The sequence below is a fragment of the Dipodomys spectabilis genome, unplaced genomic scaffold (genome assembly GCF_019054845.1).
Source record: "Dipodomys spectabilis isolate Male_0828 unplaced genomic scaffold, ASM1905484v1 ptg000599l, whole genome shotgun sequence".
In the NCBI taxonomy this organism is placed as follows: Eukaryota; Metazoa; Chordata; class Mammalia; order Rodentia; family Heteromyidae; genus Dipodomys; species Dipodomys spectabilis.
In genome coordinates this window covers 1,209,100-1,229,748 of record NW_024871276.1, presented here as the reverse complement: position 1 = coordinate 1,229,748, position 20,649 = coordinate 1,209,100, and the positions used below count along the sequence as shown (strand labels likewise).

Below are 20,649 nucleotides of genomic sequence, written 5' to 3'. Positions count from 1 at the left end.
ATTTTATAAAAGTATACAAGTTTCAAATCAACTTTTGTTAGGCTTTTCAATGTTATTACTATTTGACAGATTGCTCTTTAAAAAAAAAAAAAAAGATGTTCCATTTTATGGCAAGGAGAATAATTTCTAGTCAGAATTTAAAAGAAAAAGCTAATGAGCTATAAGAAGAATTTAACTTTTACACAAAAGGACTTGTGTCTTTTGGAGCATTTGATCATTAAGGATTCAATAAGTTTATCTTGGTCTTAAATATAGCTAGATATTAAAAGCCATGTTTCTTGTTATGAAAACTTGTTCAATTTATAAAGAATATATTTTGATCATATCCATGCACATAAGATCATCAAGAAGATATTTAATGTTTAGCATGTATTTGATACAATTTTGCAAATATGATCCTATCTTTCAGGGCTTACCTTTGTCTCTGATCATCTTCTATATAATTTTTGAAGTTTAAGAAAGAAACATTTAATAGATGACATGGTATAAAGAGAAGGTAACTCACATTGCTCACATTTGTATTTTCTCAAAAGTTAAATTTTTGCTGGTCTTTCCTAATAGCCCTCCAGAATTAATCACTTCCTACAAAGCTCATTCTTTTTTTGTTTTTGTTTTATTTTGTTGGTCATGGGGCCTTAACTCTGGGCCTGGGCGCTGTCCCTCAGCTCTTCAGCTCAAGGCTAGTACTCTACCACTTGACCACAGCACCACTTCCAGCTTTTTTTTTTTTTCTGCTGATGTGGTGCTGAGGAATCAAACCTAGGGTCTCATGCATGCAAGGCAAGCACTCTACCACTGAGCCACCTTCCCAGCCCACAAAGCTCATTCTTTATCTTTTGTATAGCAGAGCTTAACAGGCACTAGCTACCCTTTCAGATCTCCATTTAGCCTTGCAGTTAATGAGTCTCATTTCCTTAGTATAAATACACCTGTACACACATACATGAACATTTTATTATTACTCTCCTCTTCCCTCATTCTGTTTTTGGATACTTTAGAGCTTTAGGGAGTAAAATAGTAGCTTCTTTTTGCAATATGTTTCTAGGGCTTTTTTATAACATATTAGCTATCATGATAATTCCCTTGTGAGGTATGCTAAATAAAAAGTTTCAGATACTGTTAAGAATGCATACACTGTATCCTTTTCAATATTCTACAGCTGTTGATATGCCTGTTTTATTGGCATTAAAACTGTATTTTGTGCAAAGGCAAGTTGTATGACATATCTAACAGTGTACGTACTTTTTACTTCTTATGTATAATTTATCCATCCAGTAAATAGTCTTTTTTAATTTAATGCAGCAACTATAGCATGCATTATGATTTTTCACTGTATGCCCTTTTACATTTTGTTCCTTCTGTAATTTTTTGTCTAGTGAACAATTCTTTTTTAACTTAACTGAAACATACCTCCAAACTCTACCTGATTACTAGATATAAACTTCCTCCTAAAAACAGTACCCTTGCCGGGCGCTGGTGGCTCACACCTGTAATCCTAGCTACTCAGTAGGCTGAGATCTAAGGATCACAGTTCAAAGCCATCCCGGGCAGGAAAGTCCATGAGACTCTTATCTCCAATAAACCACCAGAAAACCAGAAGTGGTGCTGTGGCTCAAGTGATAGAGCACTAGCTTTGAGCTGAAGAGCTGAGGAACAGCGCCCAGGCCCAGAGTTCAAGCTCCATGACCGACAAACAAACAAAAACAGTGCCCTCTGTCTGCTTAGAACAATTATTCAGTAATGAGATATTCACTAAATAACTGTTTTGGATACTGGGGGTAGGGGTTGTAGGTTTGGGGTGCGTGTGTATGTATATGTGTGTGTATTTTCTTATCACCCATCTTAATGTCTGAAGATAACACTCCTCAAATGAATATGAAAAAAATGGCACTTTATTACATCATGTTGCTTCAGGCTGAAAGTTGTATGCATAGAGCATTTTCAGTGCTCTTTTATCTCCTTGATTTGATAAAGTAACATCAACTATATTTTGTGACTTCAGTTCTTTAATTCTGTCCATGATTGTTGAGGCAATTTTTAAAGACTTTATTTAGAACCAATGTATAAACCATAACATTCATCTTCAATGATTTTTATCAAATCTAATCTTTAGCAGTCTAATCTTAGAATAATTCCATTACCCCCAAAAGATTCCAAATTAGATATTTTTACATATTGATAGAACTGTCCAGAACCTTCTGTGTGATGAGTTGAACTGGATGATCTCAAAATGTGTCATTGTTTGGCTCTGTATTGTCTGGGATATAAGGTAGGACCAGGTTCTTAGTGTTACTACATCCTAAAAGGATTTCCCGGCTGATAGGAGGAGATGTCAGTTTTGATCAGACATTTTCTATGACATGCCCTGTGCTAGGTCCATACTACCTCATTTGAGATTCAGACTATAATACCATGAAATGTAGAAAACTTCTTTATTTAATACATTAAGACTCTGTAAATGAGGGACTAGTTAAAGGTCATGTCACATTTACTTTAGCATTCAGTGGTTATATAGACCGATCTTAGGAAATAACTTGAAAGTTACTGTTTCAATTGAGAAGGAGAGAGAAGGTGACTCCCTAGAATAGACAAACTTAAAAATGAACTTTTTCTTTAACTTAGTTCTGCTGAGTTTCATTAAAAGTCCAGTACAATAGATACAATATGAATTGGGCCAACTAAATCTGGAAAAGAGAAGAAATACAACTGTGTTTTTAAAAAAGTGTAAAATAAGCTAATGGGTGCCAGAGCCTCACACCTGTAATCCAAGCTACTCAGGAGTCTGAGATCTGAGGATCCAACTCAAAGCCAGCCCGGGGAGGAGAGTCCATGAGAAAGTCCATGAGATCTCCAGTTAACCACCAAAACGTGGTAGCTCAAGTGGTAGAGGATTAGCCTTCAGCAAAAAAGTTCAGGGACTGTGCCCAGGCCCTAAGACCAAACCCCAGAACCTGCATCAAAAACAACAAAACAAAAATAACTGTAAAACATTGAGACTGTTTGGTTGTGCTTTAGTGTGTGTGTTAAAATGTTAACATTAGTCTTTTTCAGCATCTGATCAGTCATCATTATTAGTTAGAATATTGATTAAGGGGTGATGGTGTGACTCAGTAATAGAGTGCCTGCTTAGGATGCAAGGCCTCGAGTTCCATCTCCAGCACTGCAGAGCGAACGAAAATAACATTGACTTGTCTCCTAAAACAGAGATACAACAATGGCTAACAAAATAGAAATTTGTTTCTCAGATAAAAAAAGCTGTATAGATAATCTGATTAACCTGCTTCTCCACCACTGTTAAGCACACAGCATTTACCTTGGGCTCAAAATGGCTCACCTAGCTCCTTCCAGCATATGTTTAGCCACCAGCAAGAGGAAATAGTAATGGAAAATGACCAAGAAGTTGCATGTATTCAAATAGAATGTAGCGTAGACAATAAGCAGCTGCAAGAGAAGTTGTAGAAAATGTGTTCATTAATAGGGAGCAGTAAGGTAGGAAAGAGACCATATGCCCAACTAAAGTTTGAGTTGCAGTGTATGAAGGAAAGAGTAGATGTTGGGGAACAATTGACAACCTCTGCCTCACCATTCTATGAAGAATGATAAGTTCATTCTCATATACATACACATACATACAACAGATTTGTATGTAAGAAGGGGAGAAAGATGGGAAGCTTTGGTTCTATTTGGCTCTTACAGTTTCTCTTTATTTTCATCTGGGTCAGAAGAATTGAATGAATCCATATATTCTTGAAATGATTGCTCATGCTTTGTAGACATGCTTTTCTGTTGAAGTGAATAATTATCTTTCTAGGCTTTGGTTTTTGTTTGTTGTTTCTTGATGACACAGTGTCAGCTGGAGCTCATGTCCTCACTGGGCAGTGTGTGACTGCTCTGCATAGATATCCTCTATGTAGATAATGTTCATCTCCATATCAGAGTTGACCTGGAAAAAGTCTGGATGAACTCTTTTTTCTTCAGATTCATTCTAAGGAAAATATTCTCATCAGAAAATTGTGCATTTTAATTAATATATAATACCCAAGAAAGAAAGCTTTCAATTCTGTGCTTGGTAGGAATTCAGACATTGTTTTGACAAAGTACCATTTGTTTCTAAGAGACAGATGCAGTCCAGGAGTCAGGAATTCATATTTCAGTGTCAGTACTCAAAATGGTGTATCTTGGCTGAGCCAGAGGACTTCTAACTTTTCTTGATTAACATCTCAAAACAGTACCTTTTTTTTCCCCTTTAATCACTATGTGAATTTGGCCAACAAATCTCCAAGTGGCATTTTTTTCATTGGAGACCACAGATAACCTGAACTGTCTTTAAGGGGATGAGTTTCACTCACGACCAATTGGTTCAATCAAAGAAATGAATATGAAAGATACCTTTGCTATCTGCCAATATGTCATTTTATGTCATTTTGTTTAAGGCTTATTTTGACCAGAAAAGATTATTTAAATAATCCTTGGTGGGAAGGATATTGTCTTAGCTGGTAATGAATGAATGTCCTTTTTCTGACAAAGCATCCACTCCATAAAATTGTTCTTACTTGAAGATCACTGTGCCAAGTCTTTATGTTTCCAGCAAGGCTAATTTTAGACAAGTTCACCGAGCATTCCCAGAGTTATCTCTAATATTTTTATCTGGTTCCTTTTTATGTACTCTTGACATGGCCAGATTATACAGAGTGTATCAAATAAACTGCTGTCGGTACCAGCCGAGTGGTTTTGTGAGTCCTTCTCTCTTGTGTGGGTGGCCTTTCTTCACTCTGCCTGTGTCCTCGGTGATCACGAATGTTTTTGTTTTCTCTTTTGCAGGTGACACGATTGGTGCTGCCTGGCATGGTAGAAAGGTGAGTCACACGCTCACACACAAACCCCGTGGATTCCTCATTCTTACTTATACGGAGAATCCTTTCTTTCAAAATTTCATTAAAGTGACTAATGAACCTCGCTCCAGGTCTTAGTGCCAGGCGAGTCACACGATGGAGCATGAGTCACTGGTGGAGGAGGCCTTTTCCTCTTGACTATTTTCCTCTGTAAGGTTGTGGTGGTTCCTTTAGATCTGGATTAAAAAGCCAGCCTGAGTCACCACCACTAACTCAATTGCCTGCTATTCTGAGGGGGTGGACAGAGTTCCTGGGATATTCCCGGGAATGCCTTCTTAAAGGCGTATCCTCTCTGAGCTGAAGTTAGGCATGTAATGAAATAAACAGAAATGGTCAGACTAACCAATATAGGGAGAGGCATTTCCACAGTCCTCATCTAGTGTTCTAGTTTGACCTAGGTATCACTAGGATATACTGGATGCCTTCATTTTTATTGAGAAATGTATAGTATAGCTTTTACATTTGAAATAGCATGAAGTGCAAAATTATAGGTAAGCTCTGATCCTCCCCTGGAAAAATCAAAATGGTGATTAGGCCTTCAAAGAAAACCTATTGAAAAGAACTAGGCTTACATCTTGATCTAGCTTGGTCACTTGCTGAATGTAGGGCTTCACAGTCCTTCCTCTGCAAAATGACTTTGAGTTTGGAAGAGACCAAAGGAATCATAGTTTTGAAAAGAGAGGAACCAAGACCTCAACTTCTTTTAAGAGACCTCTGTGACCAGCTTAGGCAGGAATGCAAGCTTCATGCTTATTGAGCACCTCTGTGCTATATACAGGATGGTTTTAAAGGAGGTTTCTTGGACCCATCCTCAGAAGTAGCATACATTGCTTCTGTCCATATTCCATTGTGCAGAAGTCAGCTGGTAACTAATTATGAGAGGCCAGAAATGTTAACTGTGCCCAAGAGGAAAGGAAAACTACAGGTGAACAGATTCAGAAAGTGGTCTTACTTGCACATCATAAATGGTTTCATTGTAACCCACTTTTTACATAGCCTAGAATGGCCTATTTCCTCTGGTTAGCTTCCATAGGATTGGTATTCTGATTGAGTAACAGCAGTGCCTTTCAGAAAGATCCTTTGTTGTTGGCTTTTTTTTTTTTTTTTGGCTTTGACTGATTCTATGATGATGTAGAACTGTAGTCTATAGCCAGGTGACTGTCACTAAACAAGTATCTATAAAACTAAGGTATTATTAGCATACAAGTAGAAAGTACATAATTGCATTATAGCAGAAACTTGTTCTTTCTCCTTCCCTGGAATTATGAACATTGTGTACAGCTGGAGCCAGGAGGTGGTTGCCATAACAACCATGGGAAAGCTAAAAATAGCCTTTTTCATATTGTATTACTTAAGGTAGAATTATGACATGTTGTGGTGTTTTAGGGCAGGTAATTCTCTTTCATGTGCTAAATGTTTGCAAACTTTCTTCAACAAGGCAATATTTGCATAAATGTAAGTATTTGGATTGCTGGCTCTAATTATATGCCTGACCCTATGTTCCAGGATTCCTTTCTGACACAGAACTCTATTTTGCTGTTTCCCTATTCTTCTTAAGAGTCTATTTAAAAAAAAAAAACTGCCTACACCAATTTAAGTTTTAAGTTAAAGCTTAAAAAAAAAAACTAACTATATAATGACCCTGCAGGATCATGCTTCTGTCTTCTCTGATATGAAGTGGAAATGTAAAGAATTGCAATGAGCTTTTTTTTCTCAGATTCTCTTTTGCCTGTCGTCCATCTCTGAGTCCAGTTAGCTGTCTATACTATGAGTAACCCTATGATTTCACTTCTTGGCAGCATTTGTGCCCCATTACCTCTCCTCACCTGCAGTGTGGCGCAGTGCTGACGTTTCCTGAGGAAGGCAGGAATCAGTGTTCATTTCAAATAGACCTATTACTTCTCTTAGGCAATAGTATTTTTATAGAGGTGAGAACAAGGATATGATACCAGTCTGGCAGAATGAAGGAACATTGTAGAATAAAGGCTTGGCAAGGTTTTTTTAAAATTCAGGTAAAAATTAAAGAGTCCTATGGAGAATTGCACAGGTCTAAAAGAATTCCCCTGCAGAATATAGATACAGGGTACTGAATTTCATAGGCCTGTGCAAGTGGCTTATGGGAGGTAAATATGGAAGTAAATATGTTTGTATGAAAAGGCCCTTCCTTATCAGCCAGTGGTATTCCCTGCTTTCCTTTTTTTTTTTTTTAAACAGGATTTTAGTTCTAGTAGTTGAGACACCATTGTGTAATGATTAGCAAGAAAGCAGTGTGATAAATTAAGAATGGTGCACCACAGAGAATGTTTCAGGATGTGTTTGTTTGGACGCTTGTCATAGCAAAGTAGGTAATGTGCTAAAATATGAGTAACATGAATTTTCATTTCAGAAATTCAGTAAAAATGGTTAGCGCGCCTTCCAATCTTAGGATTGTTCCCAAGTCTCCAGAAAAGGAGAAATTACCCAGGGTTTAGTTTTGGTGTTTGGTTCTGTGTGCCATTAAGTACAGCCCATTTTGTCCTTCTGCTTGATATAACAGAGTTGTCATGAGTCTGGCTGTGCCATGGAAACTGGTTTGACGTCACTAATTCTGCTGAGATGGAGGATTAGAGCTAGACAAAATAGTTGATTTTAAAGATGAGTCCTTTGTGCCTCTCAGTCCCAAGTGCTTACTGCTATTCCTACATAAAGAGATATTGTGGACAGTACAAGGCTTAGGCTATACCAATGTGTTATTTGTGGCTCAGACAAAATGCAAGTCGAATATTTTTATCCTGAGGGGGGTGGGATATTGTATGCCAGTTCTGTGTGGGGATGTGGGAAGAGTTTTGCTAGACACTCTGTGTGGGTGTGGTAGGACAGAGATTTGTAGAGGGATTGTAGAGGGTTTTTTTTTTTTTCCCCTCTACTACCATTTGAGTACAGCTATAAATGCTATCCTTTAATTACTTACGTCTCATGAGTTCTCACTTTCTATGGAATTTTGATGGTCTTAAATTCACTTGAATGTGTTTTAAAACACAAATACTCTGTTTCACATAAAATGTTCTAAAATTTTTACTTTTGGTCCACTCAAAGTAGCTATTCCCTCTTGAGATTTTAAATCGGGGTGGGATATTTGAGAAATGAACATCTTATTTGCCTCATGTAAACAAATAAGAGACCATGACTAAATATTTGTGACATATTGGATTATTGATATTTTACAAACCAGGGAAGAAGCTTTTATTATCTTCAAATGACTTTTCTGTTGAACTCGTGGCTTTGAGGAGGGAGGCTTTTAAAAGTCTTTGTTAAGTTCAAGATTTAATTTTTAAAAGTGTTTATTAGCATTAAGCTTTAACCTTTGTGGGCTTTCCAGTTGCATTTCATTTAGGTGAAACGAAATGAAAATTTTAAGATTCATGTCCAAGAGCACACACACTACCCTAGCTAGTTTTACCATAATAGAGTCCAGAATCCAGCTGATAAAAGCGGCAGTGAGTGACAAGCTGCAGTCTTTGAGACAAACATCACTGCACCTACTTTATGCTATCTTTTTCCTTATTTACTCTGTATGACTGGACCTATGGCAACTACTGAATGTTTGATAAAAGGTTAAAATAAAAGCCCACATCTATAAGGGTTTTGGGGAGCCTAGGAGGGGGATTAACTTGTCAGGACCTGGGCTTACTTCTCAGAAAATATATCGTGCTGCATAAGATACAATAACTCTTAGTTTCCACTTGGGGATCTGACCCAGCAACATAGTCCAGTATGTCAGATTTATTGAGATGTGTTTTGTGTATTGTAAGATCTTTTTTAGTGTTTAGGTCTCTGGTTCTTTAGCATTTTCACAGAGCTGTGCAACCATCACCACTGTCTAATTTTAGAAAATTTTCAGCACCTTAAAAAGGAAAAATACTTTAACCAAAATGGTTTTTATCTATTTTTTAATCAAAGAATTTCTCACAGATATAGATAAAATGAAATGACTAGACATTTATTGCTAATCACCAGTTTTTAATCTTCAGTTGTTGGTTTCTAAATTCTAATTCTTTCTTACCTAAAAAAAACAAAAAACAAAAAAAACAAAGGAGAGGCTTGTTACTAAGAGACTCAGACAAGAGAATACAAGAATGATGTGATCCATTAACCACTTATTTCAACTTTTCTCCAGCTTCTTAATAACATTTTAAAATTTGAAATCTTATTTCTGTTCATGTGGTTCACTGCTTAGAACAGGGTGTGTTACTAATAAGGACTTCTGCTTAGATAAAAAAAAAAAAACCAAAAACTTGTTTCCGGTGACACATTAAGCAAGGAGCCAGACTTCCCTTTGATGGTTGGAGTGGCATGTTGCCTAGAGGCTGGCAGATGGAGCGGGTGACCTTTGGGGATTATTTCTCTTCAGATTTATGTCTAAAATAACTTAGATGCCATTTAATCATGTTTCCTCTGCTATTTTGCATAAAAAGTCTTTTTTTTAACACTGAAAAACACGACTTGGGGAGGTAGATTCTGATAAGAACAAGAGAAACTGGATTTGAAGGAAAGCAACCTGGTGTGGATAGGAGATGGGTGGGGTCAGCTTTCAGAAGCTGATAGTGAAGAGTGGGTTGCAGGGGCAGCTCAGTGATGTAGTATATGCTAATCATGCCCAGGGCCTTAGGTTCAGTCCCAGTACCACAAAAAAGAAGACAGGGAGGGGAGGAGGCGAGGAAGAAGAAAAGAAACTTCTGGAAAGAATGGAAAAGGATAGAATTGGTATTAGGTTTGAAGGTTCCTAAAATCATAATTTCACACATTACCTACATGTATGTGCAGGCTATATTAACTGGTGCATGTACACCATTATTTTCTTCAAACTCATTTTCATTTATTCCTGATCAGTGTGAATTCTCAATAGTTGCTAAAAGGTACAGGAAATATTTGGTCCCAAGTATCTGTAGCCCAGGAAAAGTATAGGGGTAGGACATAGCCTTCACCTCACTGCCATAAAATTAATTACCTATTTGTTAGTACTGAGCACTACATAGGATGTTTGAGGAAAGGGGGACTTTCATGATCAGAAGCTCATAATTTTCTCAAGGGGAAGTATTTATACAAGTGGAACTTCAGCAATGTAGCATGTTGACGGTATGCCGAAATGAACATGCGTACAGATTATAAGAGTGCCTGTGAAGTGTTTTGTTCTCCTGTGGTGCCCCTCACATAATAGGTAAGAGCTATCACTTAGCTACCACTCCAGCCTGGTAAGTGAGATGCTGTGACATGAAGAGGACCTTAGATAACTTCGGTAGACTGTAGAGCTGATCTAGCCATGCCCTGGGTGACTAAGACTGGGAAATGAGCTAATGGCAAAGCAGATCTATTCTTAGTTCATTGAATTATGTCTCATTCACTGACCAAGCATATCCCACACTGATGAAAGGCAGAGAGGAATGTGTGTTAGAAAAGCAACTCTGTTATTCTGCTTCTGTATCTCTTGATCTGTAACTCACAAACAATTGTGTGTATGATTTCACCCTATTTACTGGGTACATTTTCCATTTTAGATCTAAAGGGGTGATTCTGAATATCTCCTCTGCCAGTGGCATGCTCCCAGTTCCACTGTTGACCATCTACTCTGCAACCAAGGTAAATAGAAACTCAGTAAATTCTATCAACCTAAAAACCGGGTGGAAGTGGCACTGAGGCACAAGTGGTAGCAAGCTTGCTTTGAGCTGAAGCTGAGGGACAACACCCAGGCCCAGAGTTCCAAGCCCCACGACCACAAAAAAAAAACAACAAACCAAAAAACTGAGAGGTAATTTTTAGTCTGAACAATTAACATAGATTTAGCCTTCTTGAAATTCTATTCTTGGCCATTTTCCATTAGACTAGAAAGGAAAGGAAAAATATACCCCATATGGGTTTTGGGAGGTCCACGGCTGGAGATGCGTGCGCTGCTTGCTGTCAACTTGGAAGTGGGGCTCCAGCATATCTCAATGGTGTTTTTTTGTTGTTGTTGTTCCTCCCAGTAGTTTGCTGGTTTAAAATGTGGTACTTACACTTTTCAAAGACAGTCAGCCTAAACCAGTTTGTCTTGTTGATTAGAACATAATACTAAGTCTTAAGGTTGGAGAGGTGATGCATGAATAAATCCATGTCACACAGCAGTGAAGAAATGTATACAGTCACCATGTAACTGTTCTGAGTAAGCACAAGAAAGAGTTCTGAGAATATGAATACTTTGCAACATTACCCAGAATTCAAAGGAATTCTTTGGCACTTATAGGGTATGACAAGAATTTTCCAGAATTCTTAAGATGTCAATTTCAAACACTATTCTCATCCACCTTCTCACTTACTGCTAGGTAATAATTTAGAATGTATTTCTCCTGCCTTTAGGTCACTAGTGTTGTCTTTAGATACATGACTGAGGCATGGAATACGTTTCTGAAGAGAAAACTCGCCATTTAGATGTTTAGATTAGCAAGTTCTTAGGGACAAATCAGCAAATTTTAACACATAATAAGCACTTGCGATATGTCAGGGAAGGGAAAAAGCAAAGCACTTGCTTTCTTTTTCACTTGAAGAAACTCAGTGATTGCTGTGGTTCGGGAAAAACCTGGCATCCCCCTCCCCCCCTTCCTGTCCCTTTGATCCACTTGCTCTCTCATCTGTGGAAGATACAGGAGACTTGCTCAAAATGACTCCATGTGATAGAAATGACTGCTGAACTGCAGCTTTATACCTCTTCTGTATAGATGAGGATTATTGATTATTGGGACCATTGTAAAGTGATTCTTGGCACTGTATTCAAGGTAGATGTTGAGTCCATATTTAGAAATGCACATCAGAATTTAGGAGTAGATTTAAGGTTCTATTCTTATGAGAAGATGGGCTCTCCCCTTCATCTCAGAACTTTTCGGTTCTTGACATACATAGCAAGGCATCCACAGGATGCGTGCTGGTCTCCTTTTCACAACAGCAGAGTCCCCATGGAAAGAGTTTTGAACCGAAGTCATATTGTGTTTCTGCTTGAGTGGTGAACAGAAGATAGAAATATAGCCTTTGTTGTATAATACGAAAATATTTTTTTTCTTGGAAAGTAATTTTCTCAAAGAAAGATAAGAAGAGCCTTTTCTAGTTAAATCAGAATTTGGTGTGCTTATTATATTGGTAAGATATTACTTCATTTAGTGGCAGAAAAACCACTTAAGATTTCAAGGTGGTTTTTAAATGTTCCTTCTGCATTTGAAATGAAAGGAGTAATTAGAAATGGGAGCATTAAATGGTTAATTTATTATTTGTTTGTTTCCATAGCTACACATCAGGCAGATTGATGTAATGTGTATGTTTTCTTCCCACTCCCACCACCCTCCTAGGCTTTTGTAGATTTCTTCTCTCAGTGCCTCCATGAGGAGTATAAGAGCAAGGGCATCTTTGTGCAGGTGAGTGGAGTTTGTTTCAGTTAAGTATCCCTGTTTTTGTGTGGTTTCCACAGCAACGCTTGCTGTCTTGGCAACGGAAGAAAATCGCATTTCTCAGTAAGTGAATGTGACGTTAGCACACCATTAAAGACACAGTTTCTTTTTCTCTCATGCACTTGAGTCTTGGGTTTTTAAAAATTATCTCCTAGGATTTTTAAGGAGGGTTATCTAAAGTAGAACTAAATGCAGTGTCAATATGCAAAGTGTGATTATTGTAAATCCTCATTGTTTTATTTCGAGAGAATCAGATTACTGTCATCTCTTAAGAATATGGTAGAAAATCCATAAAATTTACCATTAAGTACATCAAGTACATTCACAGTGTTGTGAAACCTTACCTTTCCAGAACTTTGCATATTCCAAAGCTGAATGCATTAGACACTAACTCCCTTCTTCCCTGCTCCTGGCCCCTGGAAACCACCATCCTCCTTTCTGTCTCATTCCCAGTACTTCCCATAAGTAGAATCTTTTGTGACCAGCACATCTTAGGCTCATTTCACTTAGCTTAACATCCTGAAGGTTCATCTGCGCTGACGCCTGTGTTAGATTTTCCTTCAAAGGCTGCATAATATCCATTGTAAGTATAATACTTTGTTTAGCCATTCATCCATTGATAGATATTTGGGTTGCTTTCACCTGTTGGCTATTGTGAATAATGCTGATATAACCATATGTATACAAATATTATTTGAGATCACGTTTTTGATACTTCTGCACCTGTATCCGGATGTGGAGTTGCTGGGACTATAATACTGTTTTCCATATCAGGCACACCATTTTACATTGGCACCAGCAGTGTATAAGAGCTCAGATTTCTCCACTTCCGCATAAACATTTATGGGGGGAGTGTGACTGCACACATGCATGTGCAGTGAGCTCTCCTATAGGTTTATTTGCTCCCACTCTGTGGGTTACCTGTGAACACTCAAGAGTCTTTTTAATTTTGTTACTTACTTTTCTCTTTTGTTTCTGGTGCTTTTCGTGTCATATCTAAAAGCTTTGCCGGAGCCAATATCTTGACACTTCTCTTGTTTCCTTCTAAAGAAGTTTATAATTTTAGCTCTTACATCTTCAATACACTTTGTGCTTTTTCTAATATAGACCTTTGAGCTTATTATACGGTAGACACAATGCTGTGAAAATACAGCACAAAAATACTAGAGAAGCAAATAAAGGAATTTTTATGAGTGTCAGTCTCAAATCACCAGTTGTTCAACCTAAGGAAATAGTGGCTCCTAGGCACATTGTTTTAAATGTCATGGAGAAGTTGTAGTTCTCCATGTGTTACTTCCCTGCTCCTGCTTGTCCCCACCTCTCCCTCTGCACACACCTCATGTCCATATGGTTCTCATTATTGTGAGCTGTGTTTCATGTTTTATTGTTTTTGGTTTTGTTGGTCGTGGGGCCTGAACTCTGGGCCTGGGCGCTGTCCCTCAGCTCTTCGGCTCAAGGCTAGTGCTCTACCACTTGAACCACAGCACCACTTCTGGCTTTTTCTGCTTATGTGGTGCTGAGGAATCAAACCCAAGGCCTCATACATGCAAGGCAAGCGCTCTACCACTGAGCCATCTTCCCAGCCCCAGTGTTTCATGTTTTATACCTGAAAGCATTCCAAGTGATCAATTCTAATAATAACCATAAATATTTAAATGGCTTCCTCTCGGGCACGGTGCTGAGCAATTTATATGTATCATTTCAGTGCACCTCATAACGATTCCCTAAGATAAGTCTGATTTTCATCCTTTTTCAAGTGGTGGGATTTGAAACTTAGAAAAGTTAAGCTGTGTGCCCATGTTGAACCCAGGACTCAAATCAAAGTCTGTCTGGCCTTGTCCTTAACCTCTAGGCTATTCATTCTAGGCCTGTAGAACAGTGCAGAACACTTACCAGCCCCATCCCTAGGGTCCACTAAAACTCTGCTTTCCTTTCAACCCCCATCTTAGCTTGCTGCCAAGGGACTCTTAGATGTCATAGCTACTTGGTATTAATCTGAATTTGCAGCTTCCCAAATGTACAGAGCTCCTTGGGAAGACACGGTTTTCTAGACTTCTGGGTTGTATAAATGAGTCACCATACTCTCCTTTTCCCACTTCCTTGACAGCAGTCATTGTAATGCTGGTAACTCCATCTGTTATGTAGGATGCACTTAGGTAACAAGGAAACCAATGAAACATTTGTGGGACGTAAGGCATCACGTGCCATGCAGAATCACACCTTTTTATGACAAATCTATTCAGGCACTAATTTTAGTAATTTTTAAACATCCTCTAAGACTAAGGAGGAACTCTGAAGGTCCCTTGACTGGCCATCTGTGGGCAGTGACCAGAAGCTTTAAGTATTTCAGTGTTAGGATGAGTTGGCATCAGACCTTGTGAGCACTGGGAAGCGAATTCTAAAATCTTTCTTGGACAGGTCTACCTTTCATTTTCATTTTCATAGCCTATTTCCTTCAGATTTTTTTCTTCCTGATTCTCTGCCTATTAATCTGATGTGACTGGAAGCTACTATAACACGTTAGTGTTGGTCTTCTTTGATAAACTTATTTTCCCCATAATGAATTTTAAATTATATAATTTCATCAGTCATTGTTTTTCTTCATATGAATTTAGCCCAGGTTTAGTCTTAGCATGAAGATGGTTAAAAAAATAAAGGCTCAAATATTTATGAAGGAAAGTATCATTGTCATATTATGTAACCACTTTGTAATAAACACTAAAGTAGAATAGAACCTCATTAATTCTGATCAAAGGCATTGAAATATCTGTTTCCAGTGAAACTTCAGAGTTTGGTGGTGTTTTTATGTCTCCAGATTTGGAGGCACTAGGAGCATTTATCAGCTATTATACCTTCTCCTCCTTTCCCACAAGATCCCAGATGATCTTGTTAAAACACAGATCAGCTAAAAGCTTGTTTTGTTCATGGTTCTCCAGTGGCTCCTCATAATGTTTAGGATTGAATTTGGACTCGATAGGCAGTTGTCTTTCTTCTTGGGCCATTGTCCAGCCCTGCATTCAGGCCAAAAGGGATATTGTGAGGTCTTCCAGGAGCTCCGTCCTCTTTAGTACCTACTGACTCCTCCATGCACTCCTTCCTCCACATTTCCTCCCAGTGCCCTTCGCACCTGAGCCCTAGGAGCCCTGACCATCTTTAAGGCCCAGATCCCAGTTTGCCTGCCCAGCGAATCCGTATCTGAGCCCTTGGTACACTTGTTAGGCCTTCCCTTTTGCTTCTCTGTGTCTTAGATACATCTGTGGGTTATTCTGTGAGCCTTTACACTATAGCCTAGGTCACTGTGTTCTTGACAACAGTCCTTTATCTTGATTGTCTCTGTGTTGCTAATGGCACACTGTGGTTTTACCTTTTACCTGGTGCCGCCGAAGGATTATAGTTTGAGCATGGTCATGCTCTGTGACAGTCATCTATTCTGAGGGCCTTTTGAGCCTCTGTTGCTTCCATGTGCTTCTGGTCTTGAATTTTGAGCCTATAGCTGGGTGGCTTCTGAGGTGATACTGTACTGGAATGTTTCAGGTTTCTCTTGATCTTTGGAAGGAGAGCACCTGTTTAGGCCTGCCTCCACATGAATGCCTATCACATGACGGTCCGAAGGATGAAAATCTGTTTTTCAAATTTTACATTGTTTTATATTTCCTTGCTAGTATCCCATTAGTATTTTTCCTTTGCTTTTGTCCCCCATTTTTCCCTCAGTTCTTTGCAATAGTTTAGAAGAACATTTGAAATTCCCTCTGACAATTCAGATTTGCAATTGTATGAGCACTTACTTGGAAAATCACTTGACTGCAGGAGTTCAGGACTTGCCTGGGCAACAGAGAAAAACACTGTCTCTTTAGTGAGGAAAGGAAGAAGAGAGGGAGTGAAAGTAAACTCTTGCTTTGAACCCCAGGATTAGAAGCCCCTTGTTTTTCTTTTTATTGGTACTGGGGATTGAACCTAGGACCTTGTTCTTGCTAGACAGACTCTACCATTTGACTGGTGCCCAGAGCTCTTTTGTTTCTGTTTGGCTTTTTGTTTCCTTGTGTATTTATTTTAACAGTACTAGAATTTGAACTCAAGCCTCACACTTGTCCTACCATTTGAGCCATGTCCTGAGCTCTTTTTGCTTTATTTTTAAGATAGGGATGTGTGCATGTATGTTTTGTTCCGGTACTGGGGCTTGAACTTCGCCTCTCAAGCTCTCTGGGCTTTCTTAATTATGGCTGGCACACCAACACTTGAGCTACACCTGCAGTCTGACATTCTGCTTGTTAATTGGAGATGAAGTCTCAAAGACTTCTGCTCAGGCTAGCTTCAAACCATGATCCTCCATGTCTCAGTCTCTTGAGTTTCTAGGATTATAAGTGTGAGTTACTGGCACCTGGCAAGTCTTGTGTTTTGGCCCAGAGCTGGCCTGGGACTGTGATCCACTGATACCTCCCACCTAGATGGGATTACAAGTACATAGCACCACTCTAGGCTTATGGGGGTTGGTGATGATAGTTGATAGTTTTGCTAAGTCAGTGAAAAATATGGTTTTTAATCAGAGTAGTTTTGATTGTGCCCAAGAAATTTAGAGAACAATTGGCGCAAATTATGATAAAGAAGGAAATAAAATTCAACATTTTTAAATGAAAGAAAATACTCCTCTTTATTACTCTGTTAAACTTATGATTTATAGTAAATATATAGATCTGCTGGGCTTCAAAGAGCTTGAAAGCTAAATACTGAGAAATGGCTACTGAGATTGCAAACATAAGTCTGCCTCCATTTTTCTTGTTAATTGCCAGTGACAATAAAAGGAGGCAATGGGCTGTGTCTTTAGTGCAAATGGAGTCTAAATAGAACTATAAAGCAATTTAAAGATTCTCGCTGGAAATATTTATATCTGGTCAACTGCACCAACTTTGAGCAATGGCTTCAGAATAGTAAAATTAGGTCTGTTGGGGATAACTGAACTCTAACCAGGTGAAATCTCCAGTCTTGTCAGTGAGGATGTCTTTCTCTTGGCCCTTTGCAACAGTATTTTCCCATACAATCTGCAAGCTTATGAGATCCCTCCAGACCACTGTCTCTGTGTTTAGAGAGTGGAAGTGCCCAGATAGGTCCCTCATCAGTCACAGAGTCTCTATGGAAAACAGTGTTCTTACACTTCCTACAGGATGTATACATTTGGCCAATTTCTTCTTTCTGAAAATAGGAATATTAGGAAAAAAAACTGTTAGAGCATACTAAGAGTACCTATCTCACAGTCTGGCAGTATTTTATTTAGATAATAATTCCATAAGGAAAATGCTGAATCCCCTAATTGCATAGGAATTGAGTGTTTTGCCCGAGATCACATGGCTAGCTAGAAAGTGGCAGGCTGGAATTTGAACCCAAGTTGGTTCAATTTCAGCCACTACTGATTTTCTCCCCTGTTACACTATATCAGGAAGTCTTCCTGAAACATGCTTGACCATTTCTCCTTATCCCTGCTGCTACTCCTTTGATTGAAAGCACCATTGTATCATACTCTGACCACTGTTCAAGGTCTCCCTGGCTAGTCTCTTATTCTCCAGAAAGCCTTACAATCTGCTCACAGCAGCCAGGATAACCTCTTAAGCAGAATTCAGTCATTTGACTCCTCTGCTTGACATTCCCACATGGCTTCTCATCTCTTACAGAGTGAAACCATGATATTCTGGCTGCAAACTTCCCAATCCATTGTCTTGCAGCCTCTTATTCCTTCTCTGATCTCCGCTAGTTCTGGAAACACCCTGAGCACTCTCTTCTCAGGTCTTTTGCACTGACTGTTCCCCTTAGTCAAAAAGATAACCTTTTGAGTAGCTTCCCTCCCTTCCTTTCAGATCTTTGCTTATAAGTCACTACAGCTGAAAGGCCCCTTCATCAATGAGAGAGGCCTTTGTTGATCAACTAAACTGCCCAAACAGCCTCTCTCATCAGTACTCTTTACAGCAGCCCCTACTGAAATGTAAGCTTTGTAAGATCAGGACATCTCTGCATAGTTGTGTGCCCAGTGCCTAAGCATCATTCTAGTGTATGCTCAGGAAGAATTCATTGTTCACCGCTTTCTGTGAGATTATAGGTTTTTTTTTCTTCTGTTCCTTGAATGTTACCATATAAGTGCCACGTATTTTGTGGTAGTTCATTTGTGGGTTGATTAGTCAGCCAGGATTCATCAGATTTTCTTTGTGCTTAAATGTATCCCATTACTATTATGAGTCATTTTTTTTTTCATTGCCCTGCAACCAAAAATCTCGACCACTAGAACAATTCTTTCTTCTACTGTTTTCTAGAATGTTGAAAGTCTACCAATTAGACAATTCAAGAGGCCTGCCCAAACTGCAAATCTAAACTATATCCATGTAGTTACTCAGGAAGATTGAAGGTTCTGAAATGGTAGATGAATAGGCAGATGTAAGGAAGTGACAGACCTCCCAGAAGCCCCAGCCTCTGCCTTGGTGTGCAGCCTGTATTTGTGAAGATAATGCTCGGAAATGAAAGGCAAGTTAGGTACTCCAGAATCCCATGTTGTATAAAAGACTACACGATCTACTCTTCTGGATACGTATTTTCCCAAGGTATTGTTGAGTGACTGGCTATTTTTAAGAGTGGGAAGGCATATTTGGAAAGCAGTTGATTCTATGTGAAAGAAGACCTACTCCATGAAGTTCCAGGATTGGTTCTTGACTACCTGTCATTGCAGCTTTGGGACTCAGTTTTCCTGTTCTGAATTAGGGCCACGCTTGATGAAGTGGGGTTTGTGCAATTTACTCCAGGGAGTAAGAAAGAAAGCTATCAAATTGTCTCCACAGGCTAAGAAAGGCAAAACATCAACAGCTTTTTTGCTGTACGGGCATAGCTAATTATTTCTGTTTGAGATTCTAAATTTGGAAACTAGGATACTTGCCCACATTATCTGTCAAGGTCACTTTGTTTCTGAGGTGGCAGAATTTCTAACAGCAACCTGTTGAGCTTAAGCTCCTTTTAAAAGTATGGCTATCTTCTTGACCCGTCTCCCATGATGTTTTCCTGTGTCGGCAGAAAAATGGATTAGTTACAACTTCTTGGGCTTTTGTTTAACAGATTAAGGATGTACCTTGGTGATTTTTTAATATAAAAGGTATTTATTTACTTTCACATATTTTGAAATATGACACAATTATGTACATTTCAAGTTCTAAGAGTTGAGTGACGTAAAATTCTCACAAGTATCTAGCTCTACAGGTTTGCCTTTTTCAGGCAGCTGGTCTTGGCTAAGCTTCAGAATATCTCAGATTTTGACTTAATTCTATTATTATCAACTTCTTAGTGTATTTAATTGTCTGGGCCAGAGCAGTGGCAAGGGCCAAATACTATTCATCAGGGCCCATGGAGGTGTCGCTTTGCTCATTCATTCAGGGGATTCTCACTGTGCTCTTGCTGTGTGCCAGGCGCTGTTCTAAGTTCCAAGAAGCTAATGTTAAGTACCACCTTGTCCTCATGGTGCTCGTGCTCTTGTCATTGGTACTATCCAGCCATTAGGTTTATGTTCCTGTACCATCTGCTGCCTTCCTGACACTGCTTCACCAAACTGCTTACAGTTACCTGAAGACACCATGTTCTTTCATGTATCCTCTTCTTGGCTCCACAGTTCCCTTACTTGTTTACTGACAGACTCCTCTTTGTTTAGGGCTTAGCTCAAAAGCTACTGCAGCTCTGAACTCATCTACCTGTACTAAGCTGCACCAGCCACCTTGATTTTAAACCATAAGTGGAAAGAAATTCCCTTCCCAGAATAGAGTTTCTGTTTCTTGTTTGGAAAAATATAACTTAACCAAGAATTACCAAAATGCTCTCTTGTCCCCACCCCCAGAGCCAAGGCCCTCTCTCTAGACTATTGCTTTGGTTTAGCTGAGTGATGAGTTGGCTTGTGGCACCATCAAGTGGTGCAGTCAGGTAGTGCAACTCGATTCTAAAAGTGTGAGTGATCCAGTGGGAGTCACATGTGGATTAAGGGAGAAAAGAAAGATGGGTGAAAGAAAGGAACAGGATTTATAATGCATTTGAAAGGTGTATTGTCACACTATATTTATTGTGAGACTTGATTCTTTAGTGGACTTATCATTTCCATATAAAGGAATGCTTTTTTAACATCCTCACATGATGAAAATTTTGCTTGTGCTCCTTCATTATTTGAAATATTAGTACATGCATATATTCTGCTTTGCTTCGTTACTCTGCTTTGCTTGGTGAACAGATGTGACTTAGCCACTTAACTCTACATTTCATGCTCTCAGTCAGTCAGACTGATAACACCTCTGGTCTGT

General features: G+C 38.9%; 1 protein-coding gene across 1 annotated transcript in view; it reads left to right on the top strand.

Annotated features, from left to right (window-relative positions):
• Hsd17b12 (hydroxysteroid 17-beta dehydrogenase 12) overlaps positions 1 to 20,649 on the top strand; it is a 122,569-nt gene that overhangs the window by 99,596 nt on the left and 2,324 nt on the right. The window contains exons 7-9 of the mRNA XM_042671103.1: positions 4,822 to 4,856; positions 10,427 to 10,508; positions 12,242 to 12,307. Of these exons, the coding sequence (XP_042527037.1) occupies positions 4,822 to 4,856; positions 10,427 to 10,508; positions 12,242 to 12,307 (183 nt within the window). The remainder of the gene's footprint in view (positions 1 to 4,821; positions 4,857 to 10,426; positions 10,509 to 12,241; positions 12,308 to 20,649) is intronic.